This window comes from Alosa alosa, chromosome 8 (assembly GCF_017589495.1).
Source record: "Alosa alosa isolate M-15738 ecotype Scorff River chromosome 8, AALO_Geno_1.1, whole genome shotgun sequence".
Classification (NCBI taxonomy): Eukaryota; Metazoa; Chordata; class Actinopteri; order Clupeiformes; family Clupeidae; genus Alosa; species Alosa alosa.
Genome location: NC_063196.1, coordinates 29,865,436 through 29,889,452, shown reverse-complemented (window position 1 = coordinate 29,889,452; position 24,017 = coordinate 29,865,436). Strand labels below are relative to the sequence as shown.

At 40.5% G+C, this 24,017-nt stretch overlaps 1 protein-coding gene across 1 annotated transcript; it reads right to left on the bottom strand.

The window, feature by feature from the left end:
- Positions 1-104: 104 nt before the first annotated feature.
- Positions 105-11,410, bottom strand: tmem214 (transmembrane protein 214). The gene is made up of 16 exons (XM_048250760.1): positions 11,101-11,410; positions 8,457-8,647; positions 8,181-8,331; positions 7,839-7,973; positions 7,591-7,673; positions 7,307-7,412; positions 6,847-6,928; positions 6,391-6,492; positions 5,823-5,964; positions 4,287-4,378; positions 4,148-4,196; positions 3,949-4,047; positions 3,608-3,822; positions 3,237-3,405; positions 1,618-1,769; positions 105-1,246 (listed from the first exon to the last, which is right to left on the bottom strand). The coding sequence occupies exons 1-16, from the start codon at positions 11,252-11,254 to the stop codon at positions 1,120-1,122; spliced, it is 2,049 nt and encodes a 682-aa protein (XP_048106717.1). The 5' UTR covers positions 11,255-11,410; the 3' UTR covers positions 105-1,119.
- Positions 11,411-24,017: the final 12,607 nt, after the last annotated feature.

Below are 24,017 nucleotides of genomic sequence, written 5' to 3'. Positions count from 1 at the left end.
ATATAAAAAAATCATAAAATAAATATAATTTAAAAAAAAAAGGACACAAATCGCGTACTCTACTACCATGGTCTACTGCTACACAAACCACACACCAACTGTAAGACAGGCTTAAATCTTTATTCATAAATCACTTTAATAGTAACAGTCATTCATTTAGACATTTTTCCTTCCTGCATTCACAGCATTTCTGCATTCTTCAGTTAGGCCATGTAAGAGTTTTAGATTTCCCTCAAGGAGATAAAAAGCTAATATGGGACAATTAGAGGGGGGAAATGGGGCTTCCTATAAGTGTACGGGAGTGGGCAATCATTCATTCATTCATTAAATTTACAAAAAGGAATCAACCTTTAAGTAATATCTGTATCAGGGAGCAGCAGCAGTCCGCTGAAGTCCAGTGTTCAGTCACGCCTTCAGCAGGCTTCACACAAACAGAAATTAAGAGAGAGCAGCTTTCAGAGGAAGCAAAACAGTTGGTTCAGTCCTCTAGCACTGCGCGCACAGACAGACAGACAGACAGACAGACAGACAGACAGACAGACAGACAGACAGACAGAACATCCACACAGTCACTGACTACGTAGGAGTATTCAAATATGGCAGAATCAGAGTTTTCCACTTAACTCGTTCAGATTAAAATCATACATGTTTATTCACTGTTTAGTTTTGTGTGATTGCTGTGAGTCTTCATGAGTCCCTTGCTCTTTAAGAGCTTGATTTGTCCAGGAAGAGGGCTGTCTGCACCCCTTTTGGCAAACTCCCTGGAAATAAATACTGTTTAACACGCCTGAAGAACGCTTATAAAAAGACAAAAAAAGGGACTTATCTCCCACCAGTAGAAAAACAATCTGAAAGAAATCAAGCAATTTTGTTGAAAATAAAAAAGAATCAAAAGAAGTAAGAATCCTGGAAAAAAATGTGAAGTTGGAGGAGAGTACTAAGCTTCTCCTCTATAAGCTCTGTGTGTGTGTGTGTGTGTCGTGCACCCTGATCGGAGGGGACAACAGAAGCCAAGGTAGTCTCTGTGGGGGAGGGGTGTAGGGGTGTAGGTGTGTGTGTGCGTATATGTATGTTTCTTTTGTAAAAGGAAATAGGGACTGTGTAATGTGTTTGTGGGCATCACGCTCGTGACAGTAAGTCCTGGGCCCAGTCTCTGATGGAGGCTGTTGTGTCCTGCAGGTAAAGCCAGGTGGAGTTGGTAAAAAACACCATATGATTCTGGATGCATAAGAGCGATACCTCCCCACTGAAAATAAGCAAACGGCATAGGATCATTAAAAAAAACAAGACCACACACACCCACACACACACACACCACTCATTCATTGGTCACACTTTGTGACAAAGAAATAATACAAAACAATGGGCACAGGAGATTATCAAATAAATCTGTTAAGACTAACAGGGCCAAACTTTTGTTCTAAAGGTCCAGATAGAACTGATCACGTGCACTTCTCACAGCTGACATTTAGAAATTCATAAGTTCAGTACTATTCTAACGCCTCACAGGTACCTAGAGGAGTGACATCAGTGCGCAGCCCTTCTTAAAAGTGTCTGGTTTGGAGGGCCGTATTGTGGTATTATGGCGTTGAGGAGACGGGTGTTGTGGGTACTCACTTGCAGGAGTCCTGGAAAGCCTGCCATGCGTGCTGGAGGCCCTGTAGGACGCAGTGCAGCGCTGGGAGGATGTAGTTCTCATGCAGGAACAGCAGCAGCTCCTTCACATACTCCAGAAACTGCAGCACGCTCTCGGGAGTGTTGGTGTTCAGCTGACCACACAAACATACAGAACACATATATACTGTATAAGACAAGGCTAAAATACCACAGAACAAAGGTTCAACAGGCTACTTCAACATTACACAGTGATCCCTTTATCATTGATGACCTTTCAGACGGTTGTCTACAATAACCATAGCATCATTATTGCCATCATTATTGCTTTGTCAATGACAACTCAAACAAAGAGCATAATGTAGCTAGATTCTGTAGCCATGACAACACACCAGAGCGTGGAACATTTTTCATCCTATCCGGTTGTTAAGTCGTGATGCAATAATTGGCCGATAATTCTTTTACCGGGTCCAACTTGGCCCAGAGGGCCCTCGTTTTCTCCACAGACGGTAAAATAAACATTTTTGTTTGTGCTCAGAGTTCTGATCTGTTCAGAGTAGCCTACAAGAAAATGGTCATTCTACTACTCACTCGCTGCCTAAAATCCTGGACGTCCCGCTTGATTATATCATCTGGCCGCACAGTAACACTAATAACTCAAGAGATTTTTTTTACCCTCACTAAAACGGAGCATACAGTGACGCGGTTGACAGGTTGTGAAAACATGCTGGCTTTTTGGACGAAAGAGCTGTTAGGCCCAGAAACAACATGTGACGTTGGACTTAACAACCAAATCATCTCATCAGGGTGAAAAAAATCAAATTATGTGATGCAAGCAATAGGCTAATGCTCTAAGCTGCCAAGACCCAGCTTTGATTTTGATATTATCCTGGGTATTTCAGACTTGGCCTTTACACAGAGCTCCAGACAGTTAAGGCATCTTTGATTTCATCAATCTTTGATTTCATCACAGCAGGCAGGGCAGCATACATGTTGTTTTTTTTATATCAGGCTTTTTATATCTAATGAATAAATTCAATTAAGACTATGGAGGGAGAGTCAGCAAAATATTCCACAAAGGACTACATCTATCAAAGTGAAGCTTCCGCATGCTGACACAATCATGAACACTTGTACAACAATCTGGCACACTGCACACCCGGTACATCAATTTACAACACCAACAACAGTTCCTCATCCTTCAGGCCACATCAAGACAAAGATATATTAATATATCTTAAAAAATGAAAAATAGCCTATTTCCCCTTTAACAGGATAACTACTCTAAAGAGAGGGGGAAATGCATGCACATCTGTACAACAGGCATAGCAAACTACATTTGTAATGCAGACCTTGCACAGATCTTAAAATCACAGTTGACTAGATTTCATTTGTTTGAGTCAGCAGAACCATCTATAGTGATGGCCAACCTCTAGTAAACAGAAGTTACACTGTGATGTAAAGGGTTTAAATAGTCATCATACAACCAGGTCAGTTTCCATGGAGAGATTCAGTCTAAAACCTCAACACAGAAATCAACTCATCTGACAGATATATTTCAGACGCCCGTGCTTGTGCTGCCATGCTACATGATAAATGATAAGGGAAATGCAAGCACTCACCCATTCAATAAACAGAGGTGTGTTTTCTTTCATCCATTCCACAAGCTGGGAGGTGTGTGTGGCAACGAAGGCTGTTGCCATCTTTGTCTTTTCCAAACCTTCCTCCATCACTGGACCCACTTTCTCCACAACCAGGGAGTAGTAATATGGGGTGTTCTCCTCCAGCCAACTATGATCAGACAAAACAGCAGTCACCAAAGCTGCGCCACTGAAGTCATGCGAAACCTCAAGCACTTTAAACTTTTTTATTATTTGGACGTAGATTAAGACAGAAATCCATGTATTTAGAGTTGTGTGGTGTGTGTGTGTCAGTGTCAGTGTGTGAGCGTTAGTGTGTGAGCGTTGAGAGTTAAGTGTGAGTGTGTTCTAACCTAAAGCCTTGCTGGCAGTAAGTAGTGACTTTGCTCCAGGCCTGAAGGGATGTATCCGTGATGCCCGAGCTCTGAAGGTAGTGGGCTGTGGTGGAGGCAGCGAATGACCCTTGCGACCGGACGTCGTGTGCGATGAACCCCGCGGCAAACACTAGCAACGCCATCAGCAGTCGCGACCAGGGGAAGCCCTGTCCTCTCATCTTCATCTGTATACTCTGAAGGGGGGGAAAGCAAGGCTTAGCAAAGGCTTTGAGGTTCTGATCTCACACGGTGCAAGAGTTGGGATTGGGACACTGGGAAATGGGTGGGATGGTGTCGTGTGCGCACGCTCTGTCTCTTACATGGCACATCACGTTGCACTCCTCGACACCGTCACAGTCACCCAGCTGCTCGTTAGTCACTCTGAAGGACTGGATGGTTTCCTGAAGACTTTTCCGTAACTAAAAACAAACATGGGATTTTAGGTTCAAATAAACAAGGCAGCATTAGCAAGGTATCTTGATGTGTGCTGTGGTGGTACACAGGGGCAATCGTGTGTACCTTTTGCGGCAGTGTCTTCCAGTACTTCAGCAAGTGACTCAAAAGCAAGCTGAAAACAAGGTAAGACCGTTTGAGGTTAATAGACTTACAAATGAGTGATGGTGAGGTGAGATGATGAGGTCATGATGCCGAGACTCACCTCGACTGAGAAAGATATTTGGTGTACAGCTGCCTCCAGACTCCCAAACTGTGTGCATCCACAGACAAGCACTCTGTAAGACTGTTCAGCAGCTGTCAAAGACGAGATGTAGGATACATTACCATAACCATTAAAAGATAATGCTTCCATTACCAAATTCCATATATTCATCAACACATTGAGCACTTTCATGCCTTCTATTATCATTCAGTAATTATCTGTGCTGGCCACATAGTCTGTCATTTTAATCTAAAGACCTATATTGCTATGAAGTATGAACAAATATATTATGCCATCAATTACATATTACATTACATTACATTTGGCTGACGCTTTTTTAACCAAAGCGACTAACAACATGGTAAACAGTAAGTGTTAGAACAATTCTCACAATTTTAGGACAGTTTAAAAAAAACCTTAGAGTACAGTATGAATAAGTGCGTCGGTGAGTGCTGTTTTTAACAGTTACTTGTCAGTTTAAACGGCTGGTGAGTGCTAGGCTAGGCTGGTTATATTAAGCTTGCATCATTTTACATCATACTCGTATACCATTATAGGAGGACAGAGCTGGTATGCTGAGTGTGAGTAGGCCTACATAAATCATCTGTATGTCATTTCAGATGCCTTGGGTGCGCTCAAAACTCAAGCACATCATGAAATACACTCTTGTGAAGCAAATCCTGTGAAATCCAAATCCTCCCTACGTTGGGAGGGGCATCAGGATAGGATATGAAATGAGTGTAATTAACGCAGCTCAAGCAGAGGCCTACCGCCACACTTTTTCGATTTTGACACAGACTTTAAACCCTCAGACGGTAAAAAGAAGAAAGGTTGAATAAAACTCCGTTCGCTTGTTTAACGTTAGTGCGTTGTGCCACGTTATGCCTCTCGTGCTAAGCTAGCTAACGTTAGCTAAATGATAACTTGTAGAATGCATGCAGGCTTAGCCGGTGCCAATGTAACTTTATAGAAATTACCTGGGAAGATTAAACTATTTTTGTTGATCGCGGAACATTTGCCTTTATGAAAACCGTAATACTCCTTACCTACTGAATGAATCGTTTCCGACGGTTGCGTTAACACATAGGTTACAGCATGGCAATGACGCAATTAGAACGCCTAATGTTAAATGTCAACACAAGTGGGCAGGGGTAACTGCTAGCTCAAATTAATGTCTCATCACATTCCCCATTCTCTGTCCTTATTAAAAGTTAGTTAATAGTTTAACTATACTAATAGCAAATGGTATAGTTATACTAATAGTTATAAAATTGTCATCTTTGTTCACTGAAGGCATGATGACAAAATCTAATTTAGCTTAATAGTTTTTCAAGCACGATGTTCCCCTAACCTTATAGGCCAATTTCATTGTTGGCTTCTGAAAACAACTTCCAAATGTTTCAGGGTGATAGTAATTTCTACAGGAGTGCAATATTGACTGTGATTCATGTTAAACCGACAGCTCAGCAAAGGACATGAACATATGACTGTGTGAGTGGGTTAGTGTGTAAGTGACAGAGTGCCAACACTATATACCTCTCTCTTCATGGGCTCAGGGCAGTTTGGTGTAGCTCTGGACAAGAAAGACGGGAAGTATGTGTGCAATGTGGACTCGGGCTTTGCTCCAAACGCCAGAACCTTGAGCCGTGGGTACAGCCGCTTCAGCTGCTCCTGAAGACTGCAAACACAACTCTGAGTTACAACATGGCTGTTAAAAATGGCCAGAAGCAACATACCATAACTCACGCTGATGATACAAAAGACAACTTCATTGAGGAATGTCCCTAAGTATTGTTGTTTGTGCACATACAATATTAACAATCAGCAGACAAAATAGTAGTCATGATCATTCAATCATAAAAACATGTAACCAGTTATGTGGTTACCCAGCAACAATACTCTAAAAGCTGCCCAATGAATCATCACCCTCAGGGTTGGACAACAGGCAGCCATAACACCAGACCAGACACACAGCACGAAGCACCAGTACACTCTGGATTTGCAATTATGGGGGAGACTCTTAACACAACACAAAAATGAGGGGACCATCCACAGACTAAGTCATGGAGACCACATTTTCAGGGTAATGGACAGAAATGGTTACCTGGTTGACAGTGCATTTTTGGGCATGTAGGCAAAGTCCAGCAGGGGGAAGAGTTCTTTGGGTCCCATGATCCCGAAACCTTTGACGAGGTTGGAATGGAGCCTGAACGTACACACGGATGCACCTGTTACCATCAGTGCTGCACGTATGTTGACAGACCTATTTTTATTGACACTTATCTAGACGGTCACTTATCAACACTATGGCGGTTAGGATATATAGCACTGTAAACATGCTGCCAGCATATTTCCTCCACCACAGTTCCAAAACATAATCATTTGTAACCAAATCCTCAAGACTATTACTATATTATTGGATTCATATTATTAACACTATATATTAAATCTTTTTTTATTCCAGTGATCTTCAAATTCTAAACTGTTGAGACATGCATGCACGCACACACACAGACACACAGACACACACACACAGACACACAGACACTCACACACTCACATGAGGAGGCGCTCCAGATAGGCAATGGCGTATGAGGACAGGGACTTCACGCCCAGTACTGGCAACATGATGCCCAGCCAAACTGCAACGCACAAGAGACACACACAGATTCACAATGTCGTTCAGTGTGTGTGTGTTGAGCAAGAGAAGTAAACTTTCACCCACAGCTCTAGCCAGACTCTTTCCCAATGTGTGAAACGTTTGGAAGAGGACTGAGCGAGGAGAAAGCACCTCAACACAGGAGGGAAGAGAAAAAGACTGGACTTTATCTAATGCTGCTGGTCTACTCAAGAGGAATTAATATGCAAACACATCAAGTGATCAAAAATCCTCTCCTTCACTCTACATATGGCTTTTCTCTTCTTGCTTATGAACTTTCAAAAATACCAAATTTCTCCTTTCCCCATTGACCCTCTACCCACTGTCTGTCTTCATTTGCGTGTCTCTCTCTCTCTCTCACCTCGGAGACCGTGGCTGAGGTCGTAGAAGCCGGCCTGGCCCAGGGCCCACATGATGGTCAGGCACTTGACTGGGCGGTTTTGGTGGGAGCGCAGCAGCTCCAGGTGCTGTTGGGAGAGGTCAGAGGTCACACACATGTGGGGGGGGTGGCATGGCTTCTAACTCAGCCTCTCCACAGCACAGATGTCTGCCAGCACCACTTACGCAACATGACATTTACAACATCTGAGTACAACAGTCAGTTCAACTAGGAGCATGCACACACACGCACACTGTGACACTCACATCAGTCAGGTTGAGGGTGGCTATTTTGGGCTTGTCCTGCAATATGGCCTGAATGCAAATTCTGTAGCCGTGGAGAGAGTCACCTGCCAAAGGACATGGATGAGTGAGTTGCATTGACCGCCAGTCAAACCACACAGACACAGAGGGCACAATGACACACAGAAATACTCAAATAAACTACACATTGCACTTTCCAACTTCAGCAGTGTTTCACATGGAAGTCTGCATGTTTGTATGTGTGTGTGTACCTGGTTGCTTGTCCTGCTCCCTCAGCATGGTGAAAAGGCAGTGGTCAAAGAAGTCCTGTAAAGTCTCGCCGCTCTTGCTCAGCAGATTCTTGATGATGGCACGCAGTTCTTTACTTACTAAGCAGTACGGGTAATCTATAATGGGCAGAAGAGACACACATGTCGATAGAGTACACAGCAGCAGCAGCCCACACACACACACACATCTGACAAAGACACATTAAAGTGGGCATCACAAACACAAGCCCACATCTGCCATACATAGACACAATAAGTCAGACACACACAGAGCATCATCAGCATCATCATCATCGTCATCATCATCTTAACTCAACCACACACCGTGTGCATATGTGCTGAGAGTGGGGTCATTGTCTGGGGCGGGCAGCTTGAAGTTCAGATAGCCGGCCAGGTCCTTCACCCACACCGACGGGTTCTCTGGGAACAGAGACTGACTCTTCTCAAGCTGCTGTTTCAACTCCGACACATTCAGCTGGGGGAGAGACGAGAGAGAGAGAGAGAGAGAGAGAGAGAGAGAGATGAAAATGTATATTCAAAGCCTTCTTCAGACACTTCTGATGTGTGTGTGTGTGTGTGTGTGTGTGTGTGTGTACTCACGCCTCTAACAGCCTCCTCCAGACTGCGGTAGCGGCTGGGTTTGGGGCTGCTGGTGGGGGACCTCTTGGCCTGCTTGCCATCCTTGACCTTCTTCTGCTGGGGCTCTGGGGCCGGCGGCACCTGCTCCTTGTTCTGCTTCTTCCCGATCTTCTCGAAGCCCTCATAGATAGTCTCGGTCGTCTTTATTGGAGCTGGGGAGGAAGAGTGCAGTTGAGAGCTTGTCTTGCACGACTCCATTTGTGCGTTCGCAAAAGAGAAAGGAAGACAGAAAGAACGAGAGGCTGTCTAGTTTCGCAAGCAGAGCAACTCTAGTGCAGCAACTCCCCTTTGGACATCTAGCAATTGCTCCTTCAGTGGGAAGGGTGAACATCTACCATGAGCATATTACAAAACAGAAATCTGAGAAACTGAATAGACAGCACTGTGTGTAGTAGTGCACGCCTGGATCAGAGAGATCGACGAGCTAATTTATACCACCACAAGCAAATGCCCTGACACACGAAGCAACATTCACGCAGACATCATGAACATTTCTGGAAATGGGTTCTCCTGCAGGGATGGTGGCCCTCATAATGAACCATGTCCACAGATTCACGGGTGGATTAGAAATTCACATGTGATCAACTTCACATGGGGCTGGTAGAAACAAAAGAGCACAGAAATACCATCAATTCCTCCATTCAAAGCAGAGTCTACTGGAGCCAACTTGTCTGTACTTTTAAAAACTGTCCAAGCACAACTGAACTGTTCTATACCTTTAATGAGAACTCTTGGCCAACTGGTGACAGCTGGTTGCATTACCACTCTCAAAAAAAGCATGTATGTATAGATTACACACATCCTGGTTATTCGTGGGGTCGCTATATTTAACAAACAAAATCGATCAAATCAGAATGTATTTGAGACTGGCGCAAATCTTCTTTCAAACCCGTCTGACACCGGCATGTCTGCGTTCTGCACTTGCGAATCTGATCACTTTTGTCTGCGCCGATAAGAACGCCCGGTGATAGAGTGAGCCAGTGAAAGTCTGTCATCCGACCCTTGTCCTGACACTGTGGCCTCTCCGATGATTCCTTAACCTACACTAGTAGAGAATTTGCACGAGCCTACATGGAGATAACACCAACAACCCCGGGCTTAGACCTCTGGCTCAGACTAGCAAGAGGAGTCGGAAACAAAGCGATCAGCTGCCAATCATTTTATGTCTTAATACCAAGACACGCTGCTTAAAAGGCGTGTTTAGTACTATCTATGATATATACGTTTGATCCTCAAAGTGGACGAACAAGTGAAAAACAACCAAAACTACTCGCATGTTATCACACTGACACAAGTACCGGTACATTCCCCCTCTTTTGAAGTGATGGGCCATGAGATGATGGAAGGACACAATTGCCTGTAGGACCATGGAAAGTCTGGCTGGCTGTGATAACGCTGCAACCACGTTTAGGAACATGGCAAGACACCCATTTAAACTGTATGCACACGCTGTTGCCCAAAGGCTCCCTGGGTGAACAACATTGACGTTCCAAAGAATACACACATTTAGTTACCTATGCATATACCCGATCAGTAGCTTTATCTAACTCGACTTTCCTCGTCAACTTACAACTTCATTGTCAATTGCAACAAAGTGTCATTAATTCAAAAAAGTAGAATAAAATGATTCAAAAAAGTAATAGAAAGTCAAACTCAAAACTCGAACATTCATCTCTTACTGACATCTCCAGGGTTTCTGGACATGCCAGTCAATCAATCTGCGCTTGCTGGTACTGATGACGTTTCATTAGCTTCAGACATCAATGTTTACAGTACACCAACCTTGCTAAACGTTTAAACTGAACAATGGAAGGGAACATACACTGTAGAGTGTCATCATGTCAAAGGGGATGAACCTGGTGACAAACTGAACCGTTAACTAGACAGGAATCTGGCTAATGTAGCTGTCAAGTAGGCTATTAGCTAGCCAACTAGCACATGCTAATTAGCCTTACATGAATCCTGACGGCATTCAATACTCCACACTATTGGACAATAAATTATACCAGTCGTGTGATCTCTCCACTATTGTAGAGGTATTGCTACAGCTGCTGGCCGTATCATCAGATGGCTCTCTGTGGCTGAAATGGCAAACGCGCCAGGTTAACGATAACGTTAGATCCTAGCATATGGCTAGCGATGACTATGCTAGCTAGATGCATAGCAACGACAAGTTGGTCAAATCCATTGGTGATTGCCATTATCTATAATTAACTTCACACAAGATCAGCCAAGTAATTTCCAGATCCAATGTCTACTTTATCTAAATATGCAATGTACTGTGTGTACAGTTTCTACAACTGAGACTCATTACTTTGTGGAAGTGATTTTGATTGATAGCTAATGGTAAGTTAGCTTTTTTGCTAGTGCTAGACATGTTTGTTGCCAGAGGTGTTTGTAGCGTACCTAACGTTACTCTCCCAGCAGTAACATAATTTACGCAAAGACACAGTGAATATTTAACGTTATTTATCTAAAGTCACTCTGGTAATACAGTGACTCATTTGCCACTGCCGGGTCAAATTTGTTGTGTTTGACCGTAGCCTAAGACTGGACAACGCTAGGTGGGAATGTTGAATGTTGGTTCTTTCGATATGTCACTTACCAGATGGATCAACCTTGGGTAGGTTGGATTCGCTAAGTGCTTTTCTTCCTCCAGTTTTCTTGTCAGGTTGATTCTTGCCTCCCGTACTGCTCTGTTTCTTACTTTTCTTCACTACTTCCCATTTACCGACCGAGCCGTTATTCGCTGAGGCCATTTCTTGGGGACAACAGTATGCTTTACAGATATTACAGTCTTTTCAATTGGCTTATTTCCCTTTCCTCTACACTGTTGTCAAAGAAAGAATGTATGCTCACCGGTGATTGCCTACCGACGTCTTTATGCCACGTCTACTTCCTTGCACATGACGTCATACCCCAACTGCAAGTGTATCTTTGAAAGCTCAGGGTAGCCTCAATCTCTTTACAATAGCGCCGATTGCTGGACATGACACGATGATAGGCAAGAATAGCCTACAACTTGCATCATTGGTAATCTATTAACACCAGTTGGAGTATTTAGCCTATGTACAGGCTCAGCACAACTGTCTATCAACCCATTTGTTTGTTTTGTAAGTAAAAAGGCCGAGGCTCATGCGTTTTTGAGAGCTACTGATTCTGACAAGAACAAAATTGGACAAGGTCAGCATCAGTTTACATAGCCTACCTTCACTTGTTTGACAGCCTAGATCTCAGCCTGTAGTGTTGGCTAAGATGTGGATACTTAACTATCCTAATAGATAGATTAGGCCTACTTTATTCATCCCCAAAGGGAAATTATGGTTTTACAGCAACAATTAACAATATTAACAAATAACACACACATATATAAAAAAATAAATACAATTGGATATTGTGGAATTTGTTGCAAGCTGTGCATTTTCTCTCAGAATATTATTATCCTAAGGCACAAATGGAAGTTATTGTAAATAGTTATATCAGTTGGAAGTCATCAGGATTGAAGGGAAGTTATTGTAAATAGTTATATCAGTTGGCAGGAATTAGTTGGAAGTCATCAGGAATGATGACTTAATGATCCGTGATGTTACAGATGTGTCCACCTTCATCCTGTAGCTTCTCTCGTAGCAATACAGGTTGAATGGTGTTGAAGGCACTGGAGAAGTCAAAGAACATTATTCTCACTGCGCTGCCAGCTTCATCCAGGTGATTGTGGGCTCGCTGAAGCAGGTAGATGATGAGCTATAATTCTGTAGGCCTACAAATAACATTGAAGATGCATTTGAATCAGTAAAGTGAAGATTCAGTGAATGCATTGTGTGGTTGAGCGATAATCATAATCCTCTATACAAAGATGATGGTCTCTGTTTTTGATTTTTCCATATTCATATGGTTGAACCTCTACCACAAGTTCTGAGGTGAGCCATTTTATGTCAGTCTTTCTGTCCAATCGCTCAGTAGAACAATACATTCTACATTTAGCAGACACTTTTCATCCAAAGTGACTTATGTCAATTCTATTATAAGGCACTTGTCCCCAGAGCAACAAAGGCACAACAGTGGAAGCCGGGAATTGAACCCACAACTTGTTATGCTACCGCATGCTAGCACAACTCCTTAACCACCAAGCTACCATCGCCCCATACATACATAGGAAATCATTTTGAATATGTTCCTGAAGTTGCAGGAATAGTTCTGTATTTTCCTTATATTATCATTTGACTTGCTTCTCTTTAGTCTTTAATTCCTTCTGATTTCACAAGCTGGCCTTTGGATTGAAAACATTTTCTATTTTGTTCTTTATTTATTAATTGGCACCTAATTATGTAATCACTATGATCAAATAAATGACACCTCAGTAGTAGCCTATTTGTGAATCATTTATCATGACATTGTGGAACTCAAAATTACTGGGGTAGAATACAGACAGCACGAATTTCAGCTTTTAATTAGAGTAATTCATTAGCAGAAAATATTATATATATTTAGCACTAGGTTTACAATAGGCAATATGATACTACTGATTAGGCAAATCGACCTATTTATTTAATTGATATTAATTATATTAATTATTATTATCATTGGTGATGATGAATTGGGCTGAAGTGGGTTAAACTGTTTACTTTTGTATAGGCTACAGTTCTGTAAGCGGCTATCAGCAGTCTTATAACATATAGCCTGCATGTGGTCCAATAAAAGCCTATCTATATTCCTAAAAGATTACAATAATACTTTGTCCCAAAATAGGTCTACTTCTATTCATGGGTTTCATCAGGTCCCTTCCACAGGTGTATTAATCAAGCATGCAGTCTGCATTCATAATCTAGGTGCTTGATTTTATACAACTGTGGAACGGGACCTGATGAAACCCATGAATAAGATTCCTATTCGTTGTCGTAATGGGGCAAAAGGGGCAGCCATAGCCCTAGGCCAGGGGTGGCCAATCTAGCACTTTAATCTGGCCCGCCGAGCATTTAATAGGTTATCAGGCTGCTTGCTAATTTTTCCCTCGTTTTACAATATGTCAAAACATCATGTTACATAGAGATGATCGATGCTCTTTGTAAACTCCATTGCAGCAGATCTAACTTGAATATTATATGCTAGCCTACTCAATTTAATTGGGAACGCTTGAGCACGCACCAGAGGGAGAGAGCGAGCGCAGCAGGTTCCAGCTGCTGTCATTGTTGATAATTGATATATCTCCTTCTCATAAGAAACTTTTAAAAGAAATCATGAAGGCAACAGTAGTTCCCACTATTGACCATTTATAAACTGTGAGAGGGCACAGCCGGCACAGCACTAGCCATAGGCTATATTTCAGTGGAGCTGTCAAAAGATCATTGAGAACTAAATGTGAATTGCTCTTAAAGTGACAGTGCACCATTAGTTAAACAGCATCAAATTAGCAGTATGTTTTAAGCAATTAATATTTGAAAACAAAATTACTTTGTAAGGTTTGAAGAAAATGACTGAATAATAACATTTTTACATTTTTACAGAGTTGATAGCCTAAGAAAGTGATTTTTAAAGGAAAGCAATTTGTCTAGCCATATTAAATGAAGACATTCTGCCAAATGTTCTCAATGCAGGGCAAGACCTTTCTAACTGTAATTCTGTGTTCTCCTGTCTGATAAGATGGTTCAGGTACTTTTCATTGCCAATGGATTTGCTAAGAATTATGTTGGACAGATCAAAAACGTTCTCCAAGGGCGACTGCAAGTGACCGAAGCCAGAGATGTACAGGAATGCGATGTCATTGTGTCCCTCTGCACAATTGTCTCACGAGTTGGAACTGATGTCGAGGCTGCACTTCGAGAGATTCCTCCAAGTAGGTTGATCCTCCTGGCTATGAAAATAAATCTTGATGTGCCCTCTCCTTTTCTAAATGGGATACATTTTTAACTGCTGGCTAATGGACATACCTATATTGACAATGAACTATCTTTTGTTATGTTTACATTTTGATAGTTAGCTAAAAAATTTTTTTATCCTTAAGCCACAAAGCCTGCCCTTCTTGTGGTGCTTCATCAAACATTCGACGTGGACTACACAGTACCAAACACCCAGAGGTTTGTGAAGCAGGGACGAATGGTCACGACAGACCTGCTGTTCAACGAGGATGATGGGCTTCTCATTTGCTCAAGAAATGAAGGCTCATTGAAAAAGGCTACAGATTTCCTCAGCCTAAATGAAAGCCACAGGCCTACGAATAGCTCTTTAATGGATTGGTTATGGTCCTCGGTGCTTATGCTGTTTGGTTTATTTATTAGTAAGCCCATTCAACGATTTCATGCATGGCTGCGCAAAAAGCTTAGATTTTGAAAGCTACATCCGAAGACCTACTGTATAAACCATGCTGGTTACATTATACATGCCACAGAGTGGAGATACAACACATTGGTCCTTAAGCTGATTTGTTTATTTATCATTGTGCTCATTGTTCTGGGCTTTTGGAATCTTTTGAAGTAGTTTATTGTGATTAGTCAACCAAAATTTCCACATATACTCCAACCTTAAGCTTCCCACTGCCTCTTTCATTTAACCATAATCAGTTTACCTTTATTTGAATAAATAAGCTACCACTGAAAACAGTGGGAACTCATGTCATGTGAATGTGAAGTGATCACTGACCATACTTTGTACACTTACTTCAACATGATAATTTCATGTAAAAACGTGATAAATATCTTGTAAAAACTTGAAAAAATCATATCTTGAAATAACATGATATTTTCACGTTATAACGTGAAAATATCATTATCATGAAATAACGTGATAATTGCATGTAATACGTGATACATATCTTGTTAAAACGTGAAAAATATTTTGTTATAACAAGAAACTTTTCACGTAATTACATAATACTGAGCCTTTTTATTTATTTTAGTGTGGCAGCACGCTTCCGTAGCTGTCCGTTATTGTTTGTGGGGTCCATGGTTAGTCTGGCTTTCGCCAGAGCTTAATCTTTTAAGAAATCGACGGCAGATCAGGCTGGGTTCACCCTAGTCCACCCTAGTCCATAGTAGGCGCCTGATATAGAAATGTTGTTTAATTTTGCGATTGAGATATCCACGCACTGGCGCCCCCTCTGCGGTGTTCGCCCCCCCCCCGGTTTTAGGGCTATTCTAAATGCAAAAATGCATAGAGGGAGTTATGACAAAAGCGTGACTGTTATTTTTTTTTTGATTGATTGATTTGTTTATTTAAGTGTCAAACACCATAGTGCCCAGCCCTCATGGGCTTATTAGACACTGCAGTAATACTTTCACTGTTATCTCCAGATAACTGTGACGTAACACAGAACCCAACATAACATAACACAGCTAAACCACTAAAGATAAGGATACATACACATAGAGATGACTTGTCATATGGGATACAAAATACATTGCCGCAGAGACCAGGCCTTTTCTATAAACTTTGCCAAAGCAAAAACATCATTTTCAAACAGCCAGCATAAAATCTCCCCTTCATATTTCCAAAATATATCTGGATTTTTTAACTGAATTGCTTCAAAAAGAGAGTTCCTTAAGTCACAATATAAAGGACAATAAAAAACAAAATGAAAGTCATCTTCCACAACCTGAAGATCACAGAATTCACATAAACGTAAGTGTTCAGGTGTACCTTTAAATCGACCCACTTCCACTGCCAGAGGTAAGGTACTAGTTCTCAATTGAGCACAGAGGGACCTCTGCCTTCTCTTTAGATTAAGGAAAATATAAGGTTCTGTTACAAAATCATTCTTAAATTGAACATAATTTCTAAGTTTTGGCTTCTTCCATATGTCCTGTTTCCACTGATCTACATATTTACTTAACAATCCTTGTCTGACAACATTTATATTACATTGCAAATTATTTTGGTACATTATATGCAAGTCAGACGAAGACAGTATTATTGAAACCTCTCCAGACCAGGGGTAATGCTTTGCTCTATCCCAATTAAAAACTTTCCTAGTTAGCTCTGGGAGACTGACAAGGCGGTTCCACAATCGGACCATTTCACACCTTTGTTTTACAATACATGGATCCCATCCTGCAACCCCATTAACCGCTACCTTTGCTACGTATTTATGCACACCATTTATAACACCTTAAAGCACGGTTTTGAACAGAGTTACAGTCAAGAACCCCTTAAAAGCCCCAAACTCCAGCAGCATAAAACAAAACGGAGTCAACCAAAGATTTATACAGTTGTGTAAAAGTAGAAAAAACAAGATCTGTACATAATTTCATTATACTCAACACAGAACCTCCAGCAGACTCCTTCCCTCTATAAATTTCATATTTTCATCAAAAACAAAACCAATATATTTATAATGACTAGTATACTTTAAGGGCACAGGGCCAAACTGAAATGTATGAATACTCTGTAGTTCACTTTAGGGCTGGGATAAACGATTATTTTTTAAACGATTAATCTAGCGATTATTTTTTCGATGCATCGATTAATCTAACGATTCATTTTTATAGTCCGATTTGATTCGATTATCGGTTATCTCCCCATTAATTGACTAATAACAACTTATACATGTTGATTTACATATCTGAATGAAAAAAACATGAATTCCTTAACATTGGAATATATGTTTATTGCTCTTAAGATTCCAAAATAAAAGACTATACAAGTGCAAAGTAATGCATTCTTAGTCAGAGGTAGCATTCGGCTCAGTTCAGTAGTGTATAGGTCTAATTGAGTGCCTGTCACTTTAAGACGACGTTCGTGAGGGAATCCTTGCAATTAACATTAACACAGTTAAAACGCTGCTGATGTGTGGATGCAATTCATAACGTAGTTCAAATAACTGTTCGTACTTCTCCTTGGGACAAACACTTTTGAGTCTTGGAAAACACTTTTCCATTTACATCGGGATTTTGCAAACATTCAGAGTCAATAAAATGAGCCCTACATGAGTAACGAAATTGACAAGCAGATGTAAGTAAGCATGCTAAACTTGACATCCGAACAGTATTCTAACGTTAGCTTTGAGATACTGCTTGATTGCATAACTTAACTTAGTTTGGTCTCCTCATTGTACTATGTTGTGATGAGACCTTAGCAGAGTTAACTTTAATGCAGCAGTTTTGAACAAATTTGCGCAGCATGGTCATGATGCTAAGCGGATTTAATAGCAATTTAGCCCGCCGTGTTCTATGCAATGCTTCTTCTATGTGGCAACAACAATCGTGAATATTTTGTTAAATGCACAGAGGAGGGGCAGCGGGCTCCTTACAAGAGAGAGTGGCTGGGGCAAGGAAAGGCTGCGTGCATGAAAAGCACAGCTCAATGATTTCGTAGCCCCAGCCACAGATTAGTCAACGTATGGGAAACACTGAAGGTGTAAAATGAAAAATATTTAGCGCAACACATTTATGCTTAACGAATCGACGCGCATATTTTGCGTCGACGTCATCGATTACGTCGACGCGTTGTCCTAGCCCTAGTTCACTTTTTTTTCTCTAAAATTAACAACTTGTGTTTTTTCGCTATTAATAGTAAGACGCCATTTACTACACCATGAACTCATAATATTCAGCATATTTTGTAAATTCACTTCTTCTTCAGCTATCAAAACATTGTCATCTGCATAAAGCAGAATACTTAAATTCATGTCCTCAATTGGCACACCAAGATTACCCTGTTTAATTTCTTGAGCTAAATCATTTATATAAAAAGCAAATAAGGAAGGGGAGAGTAAGTCTCCCTGCTTCACCCCAAAAGGCGTTGGGAACCAATCCGTTTTTAAATTATTTATTTGTACACAAGCAATGGGGTCTCTATAAAGGGCTTTTATAGCATTATAGAATTTTCCATAGATACCAGATGGGGAGACCGGCGACAGTTGCAACAGGGGATGGTTGCAACATGTCAATTTTCTCCAATCAGAAACAAGGTAGAGTGATGACACTCACACTGCATATGCTCAGTTGGATGCCCCCCCCCTAGCAGAGAAAAAGCAAGGAGATTTCTGAACTGCTCCAGGATTTATTGTAAAAAAACTGTTTTTTAGGTATGAAAGTATTTATTTTCTTGAGCTTTGTTTCTGTTAAACTGCTGTCACTGTTTTTGTGATTCAGCTCAAACTTATATGATTTAAATGAGTGATATGTTAACTTTAAGCTACTATGGTTAGCATGTGTCAAGGTCCCCTTGTTTAGCTAGCACATGAGGTTTTATCATGGCTGACAAGAAAGGGGACAGTTGCAACTGTCCCCATACAGTCCCGTACAATGCATAAATATGATAATATAAAATATATATTTTTAAAAACATGTTTTACATGACAATAGTCTAAATAAAAGTGAATTGCCTCCCAAATTGTTCCATTCTTCCTATGTCACTAAAGTCCTACTGTATTTTATATCAATTTTAATATTTGATATCTGCACATAAGGCCTACTCATCTAGACAAATCTATAATTGTCATCTAATCAAAGCTGGTGAATAAATAACACTGTAATATTATTATAACTTACATAACTTGTATTTACATACAAAAATAATCATTTTGCTGCACTGACATATATTGTAATACATTGTATTTTTAACATGTTGCAACCATCCCCAAACAATGTTGCAACTGTCCCCGGGCCCGGGGTCAGTTGCAAGATCTGACTCCTTACATTCAAATGCAAATTGTGAAAAATGTAGATTCTGTAATTATCTTTAAATGGTTTAGACTATTAACAGACATATGTAAGTGTATTGTATAAAAAATTGGTTTGTCTAATCCAAACCGTCTCTGAATAACAGAGCCAAATGCAAAAAGTGTTGCAACTGTCTCCCCTAATTTAAACAGCAAAAGGTCTCGGTTAACACAATCAAACGCCTTTTTGAAGTCAACAAAGCAGGCAAAAGTACTTTTACCCTTGTCCAAACGAGCTCTCACCACAGAGGACAACACATAAATATGATCAATACAGGCCCTGTTTTTTCTAAAACCATTCTGTTCATCTGCCAACCCTCCATAAACCTCCAAAAACAGTATTAAGTCTGTTGTTAAGGACTCCTGAGTAAATTTTATAAACTGTGCTGATCAAACTAATCCCTCTATAATTCAACGGGACTCTAGGGTCATCTTTTATAGATTTCGGGATGGGTTTGATTATTGATCTATTCCACTCAGATGGGATAATACCATTTTGAAAACATATGTGACACAAACAATGTAGGACATTACACAAGTTAGGGTTCTTCAGCACCTCATTAGGGAGATCTTCAATGCCCACAGCTTTATTCTTCTTGGCTTTATCTAGCACTTTAAGTACCTCATCTAATGTAATATCACTGTTCAGTATATCATTTTGATAGTATACAGTATTCATCCCATTTTCCAGCTCAAGTTTTACTTTACAAGTTACTTCTAAGAAATTATCATCAAATAAAGTGGAACTACTATAAGCATATAATTCACTGTAATCTTTTTCCCACTTTTTAAATATTTGACCAGATTCACAAGAAGAACCTCCACTTTCCAATAGAACCTCCATGGGTATTGATGTTTTCTTTTTTGGGCCTAACTTATGTATTTCCCTCCAGAATTGCTGAAGGTTACCAGTTTGTAACTGTTCTAATTTGAGGGCTTGGCCTCTTTTAAACCTTCTTTTGAAGAACCTGAGCTTTCTATCAAAATTAGCCTGGCATTGTATGAATTCATTATGCAAGGCCCTCCTTTTCCAAGGTTCCCCAGGACCACATTTAAGGAATATTCTCTCTGCAGAACGCAACTTCAACCATAACTCATTTAATTCATTATTCCAATAAGGTTGTTTAGCTCTGTAATATTTCTTTGTAGAACCCATTTTTTTTATAGGACAATATTTCTCCATCTCAGCATGTAAAACGTTACAGAGATTAGTATAACATTGGTCCATCTTTTCCTGATTTTCCTGTACAATCTGTAATTGGCCTATTACCTCCAGTAAAGCGCTGCAACACCTCTCTGAAGACAGAAAATCAACAGGGTAATTCCTGCCTCGTCTTTTTACATACTGTAAACAGTCAACATTATTCTGAGTATTAACTACCTCCCCCACTTGAAAATGTAAACAAAGAACTGAATGGTCAGGGAGTCTGCTGCTTACCAATCAAATTAAAACCTTCTGGACCAACCCTGTCAATAAGTTCAGAAGGGGAATAAACATTAAATCCAAGACATGTTTTCAAATCAACATGAGGTGCCACTATGTAATCAACAACAGCTTTGCCCCTTACAGAAATGGAAGTAAAGTTGTCATTTTCAGGATTTAACCTCCCGTTAAGTATACAACATTTAGAGTCCTTCAAAAATTCCATAAAGGTATGACCATGCTTATTTACATTTGTGTCCAGAGCTATTCGGGGAGAGATGTCATCTCCTTCCACATAGTCCTTAAGCGCCCCGATTCGGCTATTGACATCACCACAGATATAAATTGAATCCACTTTGTCGGTAACAATAGCAGTGGTCCCCAAACTACGGCCCACCACCTCATTTTGGGTGGCCCCCCAAAACATGTCCGTGGTATATAGCAACCGCCCCTTGCGGGAGTAATGACATCGTCAAACTATAACCTCCGCAATTTCCCCCATTCATTCTCTATGGCGAGTCAAACAGTACACATGTAATACTCTTTTTGTCCACTGGTGGTTGTTTTGGAGCTGTTTTGCGTTTGCCATCGAACACGGAATAAAATGTAGGCTACCTGCAAACAATGTGAGAGGCCTATGCTGACTGCATCAGTGCTCAAAGTATTTTAAAAGTTTATCAATTAATTGTTAATAACTAACTAACTTCTATTCAAGTCATATTTCTGGGATAATTATTTCTATTTTTTATTCACTCGTTCAAATGTTCATACAAAGAGTTCACAAAGTTCTCATCAGGTGACTGAAAGTTAGAATGGTGGTCATTTACCACTTCAGACATCTAGTCAGTATATATATCTATGTATTTTACCTACCTCCTAGCTATAATTTACAAGATTAACGTAGCCTACCTGCAGTAAAAACCAAGCATGTCCGATAAACATTCTCAGATTTATTTCGGCTTCAAGAAGCAATGGGAATTACATTTCATGTGGAAATCATCCTACCCTTATTAGACGTTCTCTGCGGTAAACTACAGTGTTGTCCTTGTCTTTCCAACCCACTTTAGATTAACTTCCCAACAAAATGACGTCTCACTGCAACGATGCGCCATCTGGTGGACAAACGACTACTTATCGGCAATACTGGAAATGCAGCCAATTGATGATGAATATTTGGTTTTCCTTTAATCCTACTGAATTTGTAATTATGTATCGGCCGTTCCAATTGCCGATACCGATATAATGTGCGTGCCTGTGTGTGCGTGTGTATATGTGTGCACCACCATCTACAGGCCAATGAGTGTACAGTCACTCATTTTTTAGACCCCCATGAATGAAATTCTACAAAACTTGGCATACCCCCAGAGAATGTCAGGTTAATCATACACATAAAATTTGGTGCAGTTCTGAACATCTTAACTGAAGAGAGGGGCATTTTCTTATTCTCGGTGCCACGGTTCAGATAGTTATTTAGGAAAAACCGCATTTTTTGGGTTTCGCGGCGGCCCAGAGCAGAGGGGGCGGGTGGCCCCCGGGGACCAAACAGAAATTTTCCATAAAAGTCTAGTGGGGCTACATACCCACCAAATTTCATGTGCCCCGGTGTTTCGGTGTCCCGGGTATCGTTGACCAAAATTTCAGGAAGTAGATGACGAAAAAAAAAAAAAAAAAAACTTTGACAATCCCTATATGAGCGCTTCGCTAACGGCGGCCATAATAAGTAGAGTTATAAAGAATTACAGTACACTCCAGAATTATTGCCACCTTTGGTAAAGTTGACTAAATGATGAGAAAACCTTGAAGGGAAGCAAATTTCTTAAAGAAGAAATCTCATAAAGAAGTAAATATTTTAACAAAATATTAACAAAAACACTTCGCCCATAATTATTTGGCATGCCTGCTTTTAATACCACAGCTCGTAATATTCTCATATGACATACGATAAAGTTGGAAAATACGAACCAAGGGATTTAAGACTTTACAAAATCTTCCTCGTCCAGATTCTTAGGTCCACTGTTAGGCAAGGTATATTTTAATTCACATGACCTTAAAATCTTGCAGGAGCCTACGTCTTCATTTATTTCATGCAGAAATGGTGCTTTCAGGCCATATGGGAATATCAGGGGCCTACCCTGTGATTACGTTGTTTCCCACTGCGAGTGTTCATGTGCTTTACCGTCAGAATGTGTGAAAAACATGAATGCTATAATAAAGGTTAGAACATACACTCACTAATCTAACTAGGTTAACTACTATTAACTAACTATTTGCTTAACAAGTGTGGTGTAAGATGCTTATGAAAGGATTTGCAGCTTTCAAGTGACAAAACAGCAAATTCCCAAGTTCACATTAAAATTCTTGGACATGCAAGTCCACATGGACTACAAATGAACTACAATGTGTCAACCAAAGTGACAAAAAGCCCACAATTGGACAACTCTATCAACAAAGGCTCATTCGACTTCATGCAGTGCTGCACAGATCTGATTTGATGTGATACATGCTGGGTTGAACGCAATGCATACTGGTTAGAAATGCTGTTCGACTTAATCCTGCTGGACAGGAACTTACCATGGTGTGTCACCATGTCACGCCCTTAAATTATCTGATAGGGCAGTTTGGAAGGAAACTCCCTATGCCAAAGATTACAAGTTTCTCATGCTGCTTCCTTATGTTGGAATGTGTGAAAATTAACAAAAAATGAATGATTTCTGCAACAGTGGTACTGAAAACTTCTTGATATTCTGTTATTTTATGCTGTTGGTTAAATAGATAACACATATATAGCCTAAAGAAAACACAATACTGAATGTATGTGCTACAATGCAGGCCTGTTAAATGTATGATAAAAATGGTTTAATAAAACTACACCATAGGAATTTATTTTGTCAGTCATGTTCATTTAATGAATAAGAAGTCAACTGTTTTTATTGCGAAAAAACTAATGCGCAACTGGAATAGTATATTTTGGAAAGGTCAAATGCTTTTTGGACTAAACTTACATATGGTTCACCAGTTAATGTTTGTGTGGGAGCTTGAGCATAGTCCGCATGCAAAAGAAACCCACTTTTGATTACTGTTAAAGACTGCATTCGGTACACATCTGTAATGAACCTACTGTAACATCCTGTACCTAAATGGTTCGGTATGAATGTGTAGGTTTACACCCCTAGTGATTGAATATAGGCCAGTTAGATCCACACACACACAACAGAGCAGGCTACAGACTGCCATCTTAGTGCTGTGCTTCTCTCATGCCCACAATCTTGGCACCCTTGCCAACTGAAGTAAGTGGAATTAAAGACGCGGCAACGTTGTGTTGGTTTTCCTGTCCCCACACTCGTTTATTTTTCTGTAATAAAACTCCAAACAGATGTGTGTTCTGCACAGAGCACTACAGGGCCACGAGGTGGGTGGGGATCCAGATGTTTGTCAACAACAGAGTGAC

Bases quoted from the DNA above. Each gene is read 5' to 3' on its own strand.
- tmem214 (XM_048250760.1), bottom strand. From the start codon at position 11,254: ATGGCCTCAGCGAATAACGGCTCGGTCGGTAAATGGGAAGTAGTGAAG. The intron at 8,332-8,456 runs GTGAGTACACAC...TCTCTCCCCCAG, and splicing joins TGGAGGAGGCTGTTAGAGGC to CTGAATGTGTCGGAGTTGAA. The intron at 4,379-5,822 runs GTATATAGTGTT...CGTCTTTGACAG, and splicing joins CTGAGCCCATGAAGAGAGAG to CTGCTGAACAGTCTTACAGA.